General features: G+C 37.1%; 1 protein-coding gene across 2 annotated transcripts in view; it reads left to right on the top strand.

The window, feature by feature from the left end:
- LOC145536792 (plastin-3-like) overlaps positions 1-14,974 on the top strand; it is a 37,313-nt gene extending 22,339 nt beyond the window's left edge. For both annotated transcript variants that reach the window (XM_081566656.1, XM_081566655.1), the window contains 8 exons: positions 4,276-4,371; positions 7,977-8,172; positions 9,726-9,804; positions 10,532-10,646; positions 10,834-10,967; positions 11,809-11,932; positions 12,155-12,279; positions 13,743-14,974. In XM_081566656.1, coding sequence (XP_081422782.1) covers positions 4,276-4,371; positions 7,977-8,172; positions 9,726-9,804; positions 10,532-10,646; positions 10,834-10,967; positions 11,809-11,932; positions 12,155-12,279; positions 13,743-13,875 — 1,002 coding nt within the window. In that variant the 3' untranslated portion in view covers positions 13,876-14,974. The remainder of the gene's footprint in view (positions 1-4,275; positions 4,372-7,976; positions 8,173-9,725; positions 9,805-10,531; positions 10,647-10,833; positions 10,968-11,808; positions 11,933-12,154; positions 12,280-13,742) is intronic.
- Positions 14,975-15,796: the final 822 nt, after the last annotated feature.

Raw genomic sequence — 15,796 nt, 5'->3', positions numbered from 1 at the left:
TAGGGATTACATTGAATCTGTAGATTGCTTTGAGTAGTATAGTCATTTTCACAATATTTCTCCCAATCCAAGAACATGGTATATTTCTCCATCTGTTTGTGTCATATTTGATTTGTTTCATCAGTGTCTCACAGTTTTCTGCATACAGGTCTTTTGTCCCTTTAGGTAGGTTTATTCCTAGGTATTTTATTCTTTTTGTTGCAATGGTGAATGGAATTGTTTCCTTAACATCCCTTTCTGATTTGTCATTGTTAGTGTATAGGAATGCAAGGGATTTCTCTGTATTAATTTTATATCCTACAACTATACCATATTCATTGATTAATTCTGGTAATTTTCTGGTGGAATCTTTATGGTTTTCTATGTTATCATGTCATCTGCAAATAGAGTTTTACTTCTTGTTTTCCAATCTGGATTCCTTTTGTTTCTTTTTCTTTCTTCTCTGATTGCCATGGCTAGGACTTCCAAATCTAGATTGAATAATAGTGGCAAGAGTGGGCACCATTGTCTTGTTCCTAATCTTAGAAGAAATGCTTTCAGTTTTTCGCTATTGAGAATAATGCTTGCTGTGGGTTTGTCGTATATGGCCTTTATTATGTTGAGGTAGGTTCCTTCTGTGCCTACTTTTTGGAGTGTTTTTATCATGAATGGGTATTATATTTTGTCAAAAGCTTTCTCTGCATCTATTTATATGATTGTATGACTTTTATCTTTCAGTTTATTGATATGGTCAATCACATTGATTGATTTGCATATGTTGAAGAATCCTTGCATCCCTGGGATAAATCACCCTTGCTTATGGTGTATGATCCATTAATGTGCTGTTGGATTCTGGTTGCTAAAATTTTGTTGAGGATTTTTGCATCTATATTCATCAATGATATTAGCCTGTAATTTTCTTTTTTGGTGGTATCTTTGTCTGGTTTTGCTCTCAAGGTGATGGTGGCCTCATAGAATGAGTTTGGGAGTTCTCCTTCCTCTGCAATTTTCTGGAAGAATTTGAGCATGATAGGTGTTAGCTCTTCTTTAAACTTTTGGTAGAATTCACCTGTGAAGCCATCTGGCCCTGGGCCTTTGTTTGCTGAAAGATTTTTAAATCACAGTTTCAATGTTGGTGCTTGTGATTGGTCCGTTTGTGATTTCTAATTCTTCCTGTTTCAGTTTTGGAAGGTTGTACTTTTCTAAGAACTTATCCATTTCCAGGTTGTTCATTTTATTGGCATATGGTTGCTCACAGTAGTCTTTTATGATCCTTTGTATTTCTGCGTTCTGTAGTAACTTCTTTTTTGTTTCTAGTTTTATTGATTTGAGTCTTCTCCCTTTTTTCCTTGACGAGTCTGGCTAGTGGGTTGTCAATTTTATATTCTCAAAGAACCAGCTTTTAGTTTTATTGATCTTTGCTATTGTTTCCTTCATGTATTTTTCATTTATATCTTTACAATTTCTGTCCTTCTACTAACTTCAGGGGTTTTTTTTTTTTTTGTTCTTCTTTTTCTATTTGCTTTGGCATAAAGTCTGGTTGTTTATGATGTTTTTCTCATTTCTTGAGGTAGGCTCGTATTGCTATAAACTTCCCTCTTTTGCTGCGTCCCATAGGTTTTGGGTTGTCATGTTTTCATTGTCATTTATTTCTAGGTATTTTTAATTTCCTTTTTGATGCCTTCAGTACCTGTTGGTTATTTAGAAGCAGGTTGTTTAGCTTCCATGTGTTTGTGTTTTTTTTTTTTTTTTCCTGTAATTCATATCTAGTCTCATAGCATTGTGGTTCAGAGAAAATGCTTGATACAATTTCAGTTTTCTTAAATTTCCTGATGATTGTGATTGAAGATGTGATCTGTCCTGGAGAGTGTTCCGTGTACACTTGAGAAAAAAGTGTATTCTGCTGTTTTGGAAAGGGAATCTTATTTTTAAATGAATATTGTAAAAAATTCTCCTTTGATATTTTTTTAAAAAAATATTCTGCTTTTAATAGTTTTAAAAAGCAGAGGATTTCTGGGTAATGTGAAAAGGAAGTTCCAATTTATGTTCACATTCAAATTTTCACCTAAAGCCCCTTTTTGGGGTAGTAAGTTACAGACTCTTTGGGGTTTACTCTTCACCTGTCTTTCTCAAGTGCATAGGGAGAAGGCACATACAAATTATTTCTGCACCCTTAGTAGATAGTTGTAAGTGAAAGCACTTTCACAACTGTAATGCCCTACTCCTTAGGAGATAACCTCTGTGCCACTAATGTAAGATCTGGGTTTGCGTTCCATGAATTTCTCTGCAGTGGCTTTCACTCTCACCTGATTCTCCCCATTCTTAGAATAATTTCTGACAAGTGTATCAAACGTACATAGTTGGCTCATTGAAGATACAGCTTTCTAGGCCTCTCCCAGAGCTCTGTACTTAGCAGGTCAGAGCTTACATCTGGCCATCTCCATATTCAGCAACTTCCCTGGGGGATTAGGGTGTACACAATCCATAGGAGTTACCATGAGAAACATTCCTTTATAATCTGTTTGGACTGTCAAGGCCCAGTAATAGAAAACTACCAAAGCTGGGAAGGTGATCTTCAGATGTAACATTGATCTCAGGTGGCCTCGGCCTATAGCAGCTTGAGGCAGGGATTCTGTTCCCAGCCAGAGATTGAGGTCAGGCTACAGCCGTGAGAGAACTGAATCTTAGCCACTAGACCACGAGGGACCAGTGGGACCAAGGCCCTGGCCCATCAGCTGTGTAGAAATGAATTTCCACATAGAGACTGAGACAAGTAAAACAAGTGTTTATTAGGAGGAAAACGTATATGTGAATAGACTCACATGGGTGGGCTCAGAGAGACAGTTGCACCCTCGTGGTGGTTGAAGTCACTTTCATGGAGCATTTCTTCTGGGTTTCCCTTTGCCAGTCATCTTGCTTTGTCTGGTTCTGAGTCCGTGTTTGGTTTATCTCAGGATCCTCCCATGTGTGCATGTGTATCTCTTAGCCAAGATGGATTCTAGTGAAGAGGCCTATGGGTAGGTTGACATCACTTACTATGAGCTTGAGACAGGAGATACATGGGTCCAGACTGAAGAGTTTCTCCCCTGTGGACAGAAATTCTATAATAGAAGAAACTCCATAAAAACTGGATGATGGAGGAGGCTGGGCCTTGCCCAGATAAGAAATAAAAGACCATATATTCCTCATTCTTGAAGTCAAGGATACCTTTCTGACTACACAGGCACAGGAAGGCTCAATGGAGGTCAAAAGGAAGGGGGCAACACCTCAATTTCTGGCTGGGAACCAAAGCCCTGCTTCAAGGCACTGTGGACTGAGGCTACCCAAAATCACCGTGATGCTACCTCTTCTATCTCTTATCTGGACAGGGCCCAGCCTGCTCCATCATCCAGCTTTTATGGAGTTTCTGCTATTACTATTATGGAGTTTCTGTCCACAGGGAGAAACTTCAGCCTGGGGCCCATGTATGTCCTGCCTCAACATGATAAAGAAACTTCACTCCAGTTCCTGTCCTCTGGTATTCCAGAGAGGCAGAATTGTACTTGACATGTGTGTTGGAGACCCTCATTAAATGTTTACACTAATATAGTGGTTTTCAGGTTTTGTTCTGTGTAGCATCCACACAGCCTGAATTCACCCAGCCCACATCCCATATGAGCAATACCATTTTGTTTTAGGTATTGGTATTCCAAGTAAAAGTGTTCCAGTGTTGAAAGAGGTCAAGGGCTTAAAACAAAGAGAAGCTCATTTGGTTAAATATATTCAGATGATTAAGGGTTTACTGTTATTTCACCACCTCAAGTAGAAATCATTTAAAAATTTTTGTCATTTCAATTTATAATTTAATGCATTGTTAACACAACTAATCTCTTCTCCATAGGTTATGGTATATACATATTATGCTTTGTAATGATATAACCTGTTTATTTTCTCTTTCCCTATGCTTCCTGGATTTCTCCTATCCTACTTGTTTCTCGTGCTTGTTTTATCTGTCAAGCTTATTGACTTCAGTAACTCAGTGAAGGTACAGAACTAGTTATATGTTTTCTAGCATTATTATATTGATGATTTCAATAAATTGTAAAGTCATGACAAAATCCAGTTCATCCATATTCAAGGCAGACATAAGGCCAGATAGGTGGACTTTTCTGGGAAAAGGAACTGTTAAATAAGAAGATAGAGATTTGTGTCACATTCTTACAAAATCCAATGCAAATATCCTTCCACACATGGGACAATAGGATACATTCATTCTTTGTAAATGTGATCTCACTGACATTTGCAATTCATTTTTAGGATTCCAAAGCCTATTTTCATCTTCTCAATCAAATCGCACCAAAAGGACAAAAGGAAGGTGAACCACGGATAGATATTAACATGTCGGGTTTCAATGTAAGTATAGATGTTCTTGTGAATTCTACAAGCTTACAAAATTGTCAATTTCTTATAGATAAGAAGAATGCTTATAATTGCATGTTGTGATGTTGGCAGTTTTAAGTATTATCTTAAATTTTATTACTGTAGATGTAATTTATAGACAGAAAGACCAGCTTTGATTTATATTAATAGTTTATTGGTGAGTTCTGTAGTTATGGTGTTGTTGGTTTTTATGGATGGCATAAAATATTCAGAGTAAGTGTGGGGAAATAAGCACTAGAGGCTAACCTTTTCTGAGTGTTTGGATTATAATCACAATGATAGATTTAATGAAAACATATTCTTATGTTGAGAGTAATGTGAATGTGTTTACAAACTCCTGATCTCTCAAATCCAATTTGGTGAATTACTGTCACAGACCATGTTCCCTTGTTACATCACTTATTTGCTCAATGACCTTGGACGAGTTCCTTTGTTCATACATGAAGTAACAAGTTGGCCTAGACTATTGAGTCTCAACTTTCTAGGATCCTGTTGTTCTTTGTATTCATTAGATATGGAATGGATTCTACTGATTTTTAAAAAATGCACATTTCTAGCATATTTCATATCCACTTCAGGATTGAGTGGATTACACTTGCTAAACATTTTATGCAGCCCTTATCAGAACTGAATTTGTCACTGACTTGTAGTACTTACATTTCTGTCTGTTTTTAAATCTGAAATTCTTCAGTTCAGGTCCCTCTTGGCACAAATGAGGGGCCCTCCTGTGCATGAAGGAAGCTATCTGGGATGGCTAGCCAGGTGATCTTATGCCTGGGTAGATAACACCAGTGTACTGATTCTGATTATGATACAGCTCTTCTCTAGTCACTTCTCCCTGGTTGATCTTAAAGCACTCCCTTCGCTGTCTCTGTCCTCCTCAGAATCCTTTAAGGATTCCCCGTTGACTTAAGAGTTCAATCTGAAATGTTCTGCTGTGCACGTGAAGCCCTGCTACACCATCTTGCTCCATTTCTTCTAGCCAGGGCAATTTCCTACTGCTCTGTCCACACATTCATTTTACTGTTGAGCCTTTCATCATGCTTTTCCTTTGTTTTTCAGTGTCCTTTATCTTTGTCAGTCTTATACCTTCTTTAGGGATATGTATCTCCATCATAACATCCAGTTTCCTCATGATCCTTTGTGATTCCTCTCTGCCTCCATACTCCACCATCCCAGGCAACCACTGATTTGCTTTCTTTCAATGTAGTTTGAATTTTTGAGAATTTTATGGAATCATATAATAGGTGCCCTTTTTTTAATCAAGCTTCTTTCAGCGTTATTATTTTGAGATTCATCTGTGTTGTTACATAAATCAGAAATTCATTCCTTTTTATTGCTGAATAATATTTCAGTGAATGGATATGCTATAATTTGTTATCCATTCACCCCAATGAACATTTGGATTGTTTCAAGTTTGAGGCTATTACAAATACAGCTGCTCTGAACATTCATATACAAGTCTTTGTGTGAGTTTATGCATTCATTTATCTTTGGTAAATACCTAGGAGTAGAATGGCTGGGTAATGGTATATGTGCGTTTAACTTTTCTAAGCAGCCGCCAAGTTGTTTTCCAAAATGGTTGTACCATTGCACATTGCTACCAGTAGCACATGAAAGTTCCAGTTCATCCACATGCTCACTGACACTTTAATGTGGTTAGTTTAAACATTAAGAATTTTGGCAGTGGTAGAGGTGTCTCATTGTGATTTTAATTTGCATTTCCCTAATGGCTAATGATGTTGAACATCTTTCCATGTAGTTATTTGCTGTCTATACATCTTTGTTTAAACACTTTACCCATTTTAATTGCATTGTTTGTTTTCTTATCAAGTTTTGAGTGTTTTATATATTTTGGATATAAGTCCTTGATTGGATATGTGATTTGCAGATACTTAGTCCCAGTGGTTTTCCAAGAACAGGCATTGTTTAATTTGAACAAAGTCAGATTTAGTCATTTTTTTTCTTTGACAAATCATGCTTTTGATGTTGTATCTAAGAAATTTTAGCCTAACACAAGGTCACAAACATTTCTTATGTCTCCTCTTAGAGGGTTTATAGTTGGGGTTTTATATCTAGTTTTTTATTTATAGTTTTGGGTTTATACATTTACATGTGTGTGTGTATTGAAGGTTAATTTTGAATATGATGTGAGGTATGGGCTGAAGTTCTTTTTGGCATATATATATATATTTATTTGATTGTCTTTTGTTTCATTATTCTGTATCTTAATTTTTTAAAATTGTTGCTATTTCAACGTTTCCTTCTACTCCAATATCATCAATGCTTTTTGTTTAAGAATGCCGAGATGATAAAAAATATGAGATTTAAAAATAAAGATAGTAAATAGCATGAACCAGAAGTATTAAAGTAACAGAAAATAGAATAGGCTCTATGAGATGAACTCACTAGGCTCATGGAGAATCCCAAAGGCTGAATCCCAGTCAACTGCTCATCTGCTGGTGGTTACTGATTGCTCTGCAATGGTAACAGTGAAGGGTAACACAGTAAATACCCATTCTTCTGGAGACCTAGATGATCGAGGCCCCTCACTGGAGATGAAAAAAGTAAAGATAGCATCACCCATTAAAGACAGAGTTAAGACTCAAATTATAGAATCTGAACTGTGTTGGTTTGTAAGTAACATTCCTCAAATTTCCTTTATCTCTTATTTCCCCCTTATTATAAAAATCCCTTCTTACCTGACACTCTTTTCCAGAAGACATACATTTACCCTGGGGCATACTGGGGTGGCCACATCTATAGTAACTGCCAAGAGAAGTCTAGAGGGGGCAGATCACTGGAAACGAATAATCCAAAAGCAATTGTTCCTCCTGCAGCTCCAGTTTTTTTTACTTTTATTGTTGGGAGGTGGGGATGATGAGCACTTGGGAAACTATCTTTAATTTGGTATGAAATTATCAGATCTGTAACTTATACTCCTCACCAAACTGTATGTTAGTCAAGAAATCAGCATGCATCTTTCCAAAAGGAAAGAAGTTGGGGTTGAGGGGGTGGGGGGGACAAAACAGAGAAGAAGTTAGGAGTCCTAGGAATTAGCTGAAAGTAAGTATTTTACACAGAAATAGACAACTTTGCTTCCTGGATGGAAAAGTAAAATCAAAAAATAGTTTAAGAGAAAGATGATAATTTGAAATATGTAATTTAAACCTCAAAATTATTGGAGCCTGGTATCCTTGATTATTATTGTAAAAAATTTCTTCATAATTCCTTCATCTTTTTCAGCCTTACACCCTCTTTAGGGCCTAAATTTAAAATCTGAACAAGTTTCACTTTTTTTCTTAATGAATTTTGGCATGAGAGAAGTAATTTCAGTTGAGTGAAATGTATCCTGTCCTTAGATTCGTGATCTGGTGCCATCTAGGGTATTTTCAAGGTACTGCATATCCAGCACAGGCAACTTTTTTTTTTTTTTTTTTGCATTCAAAACAGTAATATAAGTACCATGTGTTGGCTAAGAAAAAATAGAATTGTATACCCAGCTTATCATTGTAGGGCAAAGTTTCTATATTTTTAGTATGGCCTTTTTTAAAAAAAGTCTTATTTTACTTCAACAGGAAACAGATGATTTGAAGAGGGCTGAGAGTATGCTTCAACAAGCAGACAAATTAGGTTGCAGACAGTTTGTTACCCCAGCTGATGTTGTCAGTGGGAACCCCAAACTGAACTTAGCCTTTGTGGCTAACCTGTTTAATAAATACCCAGCACTCACTAAGCCAGAGAACCAAGATATTGATTGGACTCTATTAGAAGGTAACTACAGGTTTCTTAAATTATATTTGGGACTACACAGTAGAAATACATAGGCCACGATGATTTCATAATCTTGATTTAATAAGTTTCCTTATCCACTTTCCTTTAGCAACTGTCTACTATAAGTAGTCCCAAGGGCTGAGTAAAAAGTGGCAACTGATAGAAAGGGATGATACAAGGGAACTTTTATTTTAATTTACTTATTTTTGGCTGCTCTGGGTCTTTGTTGCTGCGTGTTGGCTTTCTCTAGTTGCTGCACCCGGGGGCTACTCTTTGTTTTGGTGCTCAGCCTTCTCATTGGGGTGGCTTCTCTTGTTGAGGAGCGTAGGTTCAGTAGTTGGGCTTCGTTGCCCCATGGCATAGGGGATCTTCCTGAACCAGGGATCGAACCCGTGTCCCCTGCTTTGGCAGGAGGACTTTTATCCACTGTACCACCAAGGAAGTCTGGGAACTTTTAAAGTAAGCTAGCCTAGGATCACTTAGTATAAGGCCACTTAGTAAACCAATGTTTTATTTTAATATTTTGTATTTAGGTCACTTATTTTTAAACCTCCCTCCAAAAAAATGCACGTGTGCATAAAATTTGACCTATGTAAATCTGCAGTATTTGATTCATTCTTGCATAGTCAGACTAACTGAAACTGCTCTCATTTCCTTTCACCTTTAACCTACTCAAAAAATAATAATAATGCATGTAAATATTCATTTAATTTGGGAAAGGCAGAGTATACCTTTGCCAGATTATATATGCATGAAGTATAGTACTTAAAAATTAACAAATGTAATTAGTAGCTCATTGCATATCCACTAGCATTATTATGAAATCAGATGGTAAAGAATCTGCCTGCAGTGCAGGAGACCTGGGATCAATCCCTGGGTTGGGAAGATCCCCTGGAGAAGGGAATGGCTCCCCACTCCAGTGTTCTTGCCTAAGAAATCCGTGGACAGAGGATTCTGGAAGGCTACAGTCCATGGGATCACAAAGAGCTGGACACAACTTAGCAACTAATACTTCAAACTCTCAATTAGCAGCTCATTGCATATATACTAGGATTACTGTAAAATCTTTAAATTTTATGCTTTTGAAGTTTCAAATAATTTGTTGCTCTAATATAGGCACGTAAAAAAAAAGTACATATATGTAACTTAGTATCAGTATTTTTAAATGGGTAGAGAGAAGATGTAAATTAATGTGTATAGAGGTTTGTATGACCATGGTAAATTTTTCTAATAAAAACTAAACCAATAATATCAGTTACTTTAGAAGTATGGGGATTTGGGGAGATACTGGAGAAGGATGAGATAGGGAAGAGAGCATAAAAAGTTCGTATACCTCTTAGCTGGTTATAATAAGGTTATATTTTTACTTTTAAAAGAAAGTCATCCAATTTAAAAAACAAGAGAGTATGTATTTAGAGAGACTGCTTAGAGATTCATATTGGAGAAAACCTTTAGATCTGAAAAAAAAATAATCATCTAATTGTGGGTTGATGTTATATGCACATATGCAAGGTGTTTAATGATTATATAAACACTGTGAATATTTTTAATAGGAGAAACTCGCGAAGAAAGAACCTTTCGTAACTGGATGAACTCTCTTGGTGTTAATCCCCATGTAAACCATCTCTATGCGTAAGCCTTCCAATGCTCTTGTAAAGTTTTGAACATCATGAATGGATGCTGCATAAATAATTATAGCTCTAAACCTTTTCTAAATGTTAGTTTGTAGCCATTACTTTATTGGAAAATGTGGTGACTTCCGTTATCATTTCCCAAATACACAAAAGCCCAGATTATTTCTTTACATGGTCATTAAGTGAAAAAATGTATAAATATCTTTCTAACACCCTAGGGAACAGAGACTTTATATTTTGAAACGGAGACCAGAGAGCACATTAAGTAGACCATCCATGATGCCTTGAGGTCTTTGTGTTCACTGTTCTCTCAGCCTGGAATGTTCTTTTCCACATCAAATGCTTTATTCCCTTGCTATATTCAAGCCGCTGATTCAGATCCTAACCACCACCTACCACTGCCTAACTCCTAACCTCTTTCTTTTTGTTTTTCATAGCAATTAAATACATTCCCCTAACCCATTTATCCATATACTTGTTTATTCTCTTTCTTTCTCTGACTCTAAAGGCCTGGAATTTTTCTCCTATGAGCCCAGCTTCTAGAACAGTTCTTTGCAAACAATAAGCTCTCAATAACTATTTTTAAGTGAATTGGATGGTGTTAGCTCCATTTTTAGCACAGATTAATAAAATACATGAGTCTTTTGACAGTGTAGTGTCCTTGTTTTTAAGGAAACAGGCTCTGCTCTCTGAAAACACTGATCAAACTCTTTTTAAATCATCAGTGACCTGCAAGATGCCCTGGTAATCTTACAGCTATATGAACGAATTAAAGTTCCTGTTGACTGGAGTAAGGTGAATAAACCTCCATACCCGAAACTTGGAGCCAACATGAAAAAGGTAGCTAATTAAGTTGCTGCACATATTTGTTACGGACTGTTTTTATTCTCAATTTGTTTCTTTTGTTTGGGAAACTCTTTGACTCTGAGCTTCTTGAGGACAGAAACTGTGTCTTACTTTGTGCGCACCTGCATATAAAGATTAAACAAGTGAAAATCTTTAATCATTTGCTTTTGTTTGTTTGCAGCTAGAAAACTGCAACTATGCTGTTGAATTAGGGAAGCATCCTGCCAAATTCTCCCTGGTTGGCATTGGAGGGCAAGACCTGAATGATGGAAATCAAACCCTGACTTTAGCTTTGGTCTGGCAGCTGATGAGAAGGTATAGTATACAATTTTAACTGCTCAAGTTCACTATCATACAGGTCTGTGATCTAGTCTTTACTATTTCTAAGGAAACGTATCAATGACTACACCTTTGAAATTTTTATGTTTAGACTCCGAAGTAAGTTTAAGTAATGAGTATATGTTGGATGGTCAATGGGAAATGCCTTCTCGATAGTGAGGCAACAGAATTGTGAATATTTCCCTTTTTTATAATCTGCCTGACACAGACCTGAGCCTCATTTAGAGTTGGTGAATAAAAACAGCAAAAATTATGAACATGTATACATTTGAGAAAGAAGATCTCTTAACTGTAATGCTAAAAAGCAATTCATTATAACTGGGTACCAGCCAAAGCACAGCTTACTTTAAGTCGTTACCAGGGGTTGGCCTAGTACACAGTGAGCCTGCAGTAAGTAGACTGGTGGACTTACTCAGTAGAGCGCTGAAAATCTTCCCACCAGCAGTGCAAAAGGCAGCTCAATGGCAAGCCACTACTGCCTGAAATTTTTTTTTTCATATAGTGTGAATGTCTTCTCGTGAAATCTTTCCTTTAATCTCTCAAACCTAAGGAAAAGAAATGAAAGATAAAGCATTCTAATAATTGTATTTTTTTCTAATAAACTAGGACAGAAACTGTTCTGCTGCTTTTTTAAAATTAATTTCTATTGGTGTTTAGTTGCTTTACAATGTTGTGTTAGTTTCTGCTATACAGCAAAGTGAATCAGCTATATGTTTAAATATATCCCGTCTTTTTCAGCACAGAGCATTGAGTCGAGTTCCCTATCCTATGCAGTAGCTTCTCATTAGTTACCTATTTCTTCTGCTGCTTCATTTAGATATACCCTCAATGTCCTGGAAGATCTCGGTGATGGTCAGAAAGCTAATGACGACATCATTGTAAGCTGGGTGAACAGAACATTGAATGAAGCTGGAAAATCAACCTCCATTCAGAGTTTTAAGGTAAGAATTCCATGTTTGACTATTAAACGTTATGTTTGCTATAAAAAGTATCTATAGTTTGGAAAGCTAGCCTTTGGATTCTTTGTGAGTGAGATCATTGTGGGGCTAACGACATGATTCTTTTCTAATTCACTAGACTTTGTTTTTGACAGCGTTATATAAGTGATCATGCATTAATTTGTACACATGGAAATTCTCAAATGTATTGTCCTTTTACTCTAGGATAAGACGATCAGCTCTAGTTTGGCAGTTGTGGATTTAATTGACGCCATCCAGCCAGGCTGCATAAACTATGACCTTGTTAAGAGTGGCACTCTGACAGAAGATGACAAGCACAATAATGCCAAGTAAGGGATGCTGCCTAATATCCTCATAAGGGCATAGACATTGTAGGCAGGCAGATCTGCATTATCATTCAGGTTCTGCCACTCAAGAATGGTGTCAGCTGGGGGAAGCATCTTCTAGCCTCAGATTCCTCATCCATAAAATGGGAGCAATAATACTTACCTTGGAGATTTTGAAATGAGTAAAATACGTTAAGAGCCTAACATTGCTGCACCTGACCTAATAGGTAGGTGCTCAGTCAGCCATTGGTTTGTAGGTTATAGAAATAATGTATGTGTTAAAGCAACTTAGCTGCAAACTTAGAACAGAAGAAAAATGGGCTAAGGATAACCATGCCTTTGATAGGGTTTTCTTTTGTTGCACTCTTTTCAAACGTTTTTAAAACTTACTGTGCATAGCCCACCTTACTACATACACTGAGTTTATCTTGGTCCCTTAAGTGGGCAGGATGCTAAACCCTCAGCTGAAACCGTGCCTTGAAAGTTCCCTGCATTTTGACAACATGCAGAAGGTCCTTCCCACCTGCCTCTTCCCTTCTTCTCCAAAGATCTAGACTGTGATCTGGTTTCATGGGCAACCCATGAAAGCTCTCCTAGTATACACTGAAAATCAGCTCCCAACAGGGCTTCACAAGATAGCTAAGAAGCATTACTGTAAAACTTCATTTTGGCATCACATACTGCATCACATCATTTCTTCCCTCCTTGAAAAAAATATTTGCAGCATAATATGATAAAGATTTATAGAGAACTCCTCAAAGTTCTTTTTCCAGAAACTTGATCATATTTAAAGATTCCTGTTATAGAACACCTAGAAATGCCTTGTGTATTAATTGAGGGGTGCTCCTGCAAATTTCCTCGGCTGGACATGTCAGTTCTTAACTCCTTTCCTTTTTCTACCCTTTTCATTCCTTGCTTCAGCCACACTGGCATGTACCATACAGACTGTCTCTCCTCCCTTGGATATTTCGAAGTATTCACTGCATCTATGAAATTGTATTTTGCATCTGGCACAGTTTTCCATTCTGTGTCTCTAAGATCTCGTGATAGCCACTGTTATCTTATTACATGCTCAATGAGAATATCAATATCTGAGTAATTATATATACATATTTTCAACATCTGGGTATATATACATATATGTATATACACACACACACACATATTCTAGAAAAGTGTTTTTTCATATCAGTGCTCCTAAATTGTTCTCATTTTACATTGTAGAAAAGGAGTGAATAAATATCATCAGCCCCAAATAGTAGAGCTTAAAAATCTGGTATCACTTATGAGTGACCTCAAAAAATAAAAGAGAAGACAATGAAAAATAAAGTCATTCTGATCTGAACTCTCACTGTAGAAGTTTTGCATCCTAGACAGTTGAGTATATAAGAGGAAATAGATGCCTCATGTCAGTGCCCATGACTGACCAGAATTGCACTTCAATTTTTGTTTCCTCCAAAAAATAGGTACGCAGTGTCGATGGCTAGAAGACTTGGAACCAGGGTGTACGCTCTCCCAGAAGACCTTGTGGAAGTAAAGCCCAAGATGGTCATGACTGTGTTTGCATGCTTGATGGGCAGGGGTATGAAGAGAGTGTAAAATAACCAATTTGAATAAAAAACAACCTTGCTCCCAGGTGCATGATTAGCAGTACAGCAATTTCTGGCCGAAGTGCTCATGGCTTAAGAAACTATTGGTTATTGAAAGGACTTTTTAGTTTTCACAAGACTAAGCTCATCATGGGAGCCCTCAGGTGAAAGAGTTTTAGTAGCAACAACTCCTCTTTCCCATAGTCAAGGTGGATTTGTCAGGCCCACCTGAAATGTGCCCGTAGTCAAATCATTTACTCGCTCCTCATAGATCGCTGCCCTTGACATTTTCCATTGCTGTACGTATTTCTATGTATCTGTTTTCCTCTTAGAATGTCCACCTCGTGGGACTTGCTTAGATGATTGAATATGAATATTATTGATATTAGGCAATAATTTGCTTTCCATCCAGTATGCTAGTTCTTATTCAAGAACTGTGGTCAGAGGGTATTTGTATATGAGTATCCTTTGCTTATCTTTCTAGTACTGAAAATTGACAGAAGTAACTGGCTGTGCAGAATGTAATAGAAGCTTTTCATATTCTTTTATTCTTAAAATCAGTATCTTTTTACAGTATTCTGTCTACATGATCCTTTTTTGTACATTTAAGAATATTTTGATTACGTTAAATAAGACTGCTGATTTTGCTACTTTTTTAAGGGGTCTTCAAGTAAGTAAAAAACATAGAGGGAAATGTACCTTGAATTTCCATCTTCCCTCCCACACTAAAGCTGTAAACACTTGACATATTTTGTCCTGAAACATTGGTTCAATATATGCTTATTTGTTTTAAAACATGTACCATCAAACTCTCTCTTTAGATTTAAAATGCTGTTGAATATGACACTTTTGAGGAGAGAGTGGGCTCAGAATTTAGGAAGGATATGGTAGGCCAAGTATGCTAAGTGTATATTAAATTTTCTAATTTTACACCTAAGATAAGGAGATGTGGTCACTAAAATATAAACATATATGTAGGACTTAATGTACTCTAATGTACTCTTGCTTTGTCAAGCTGTTTGCTATAGTTTTTAAGATCATAATGTTACTCTAACTCTAATGTAATCTGGTAGCGATTATTAGTTCAAATAAAGGCATTTACATAATTAGTCTCTTCGTGCCTCTGTCCCTTCTTAGTATGCCTATAATGTTTGCCAGTTTTTTTTCTCCAATATTCTAACTCATTTTCTGGTGTACTTTATAATATGATGTTTGTTAAATTTATGCTTTTGGAGCTGAATTACACAGATGGACAGATTAAGGTTATAATCCTCAATGAGGTAAGATGGTTTTCTCCAACTTACCAAAATTTCTTAGTCCATTTTCTCCCTTTTTCTTTCTTTTCATGTCATTCAATCTTTTCAGTGTTCAGTAATGACACGATATGTGTTTGCATGCGTGCTAAGTCACTTCAGTCTTGTTGGACTCTTTGTGACCCTATGGACTGTATCCCGCCAGGCTCCTCTGTCCATGGGATTCTCCAGGCAAGAATACTGGAGTGGGTTGTCATTCCCTTCTCCAGGGGATCTTTCCAACACAGGGCTAGAACCTGCATCTCCTGCAACTCCTGCATTGCAGGCGATTCTTTACTGCTGAGCCACCAGGGACGCCTGTTCTATGGTATACAGAAGGTCAAAACAATGGGGATCCAAACAACCAGGGAGGAGAGGTGGCTTATGACAGGTTTTCTTAGCCTCATCACTATTGACATTTTGGGCTGGATAATTCTTTGTTGGAGGTGGGAGGGAGCTGTCCTGTGCATTATTGCAGAGCATTTAGCTGTGTCCCTGGCCTCTATCCACTAGATGTCAGTAGCATACCCCCAGTGTGTAGACCAAATATGTCTCCAGAACCAGTCAAATGTTCCAAGGTGGGGGCAAAATCATCTCTAGTTGACAAAATGTTGTTTATGGTACCGTTTTAACGTTTTG

The sequence above is a fragment of the Giraffa tippelskirchi genome, chromosome X (genome assembly GCF_054371585.1).
Source record: "Giraffa tippelskirchi isolate mGirTip1 chromosome X, T2T-mGirTip1v1.2.pri, whole genome shotgun sequence".
Classification (NCBI taxonomy): domain Eukaryota; kingdom Metazoa; phylum Chordata; class Mammalia; order Artiodactyla; family Giraffidae; genus Giraffa; species Giraffa tippelskirchi.
Note: the sequence above shows the minus strand (reverse complement) of the source record. Positions and strands in the feature narration are given on the sequence as shown.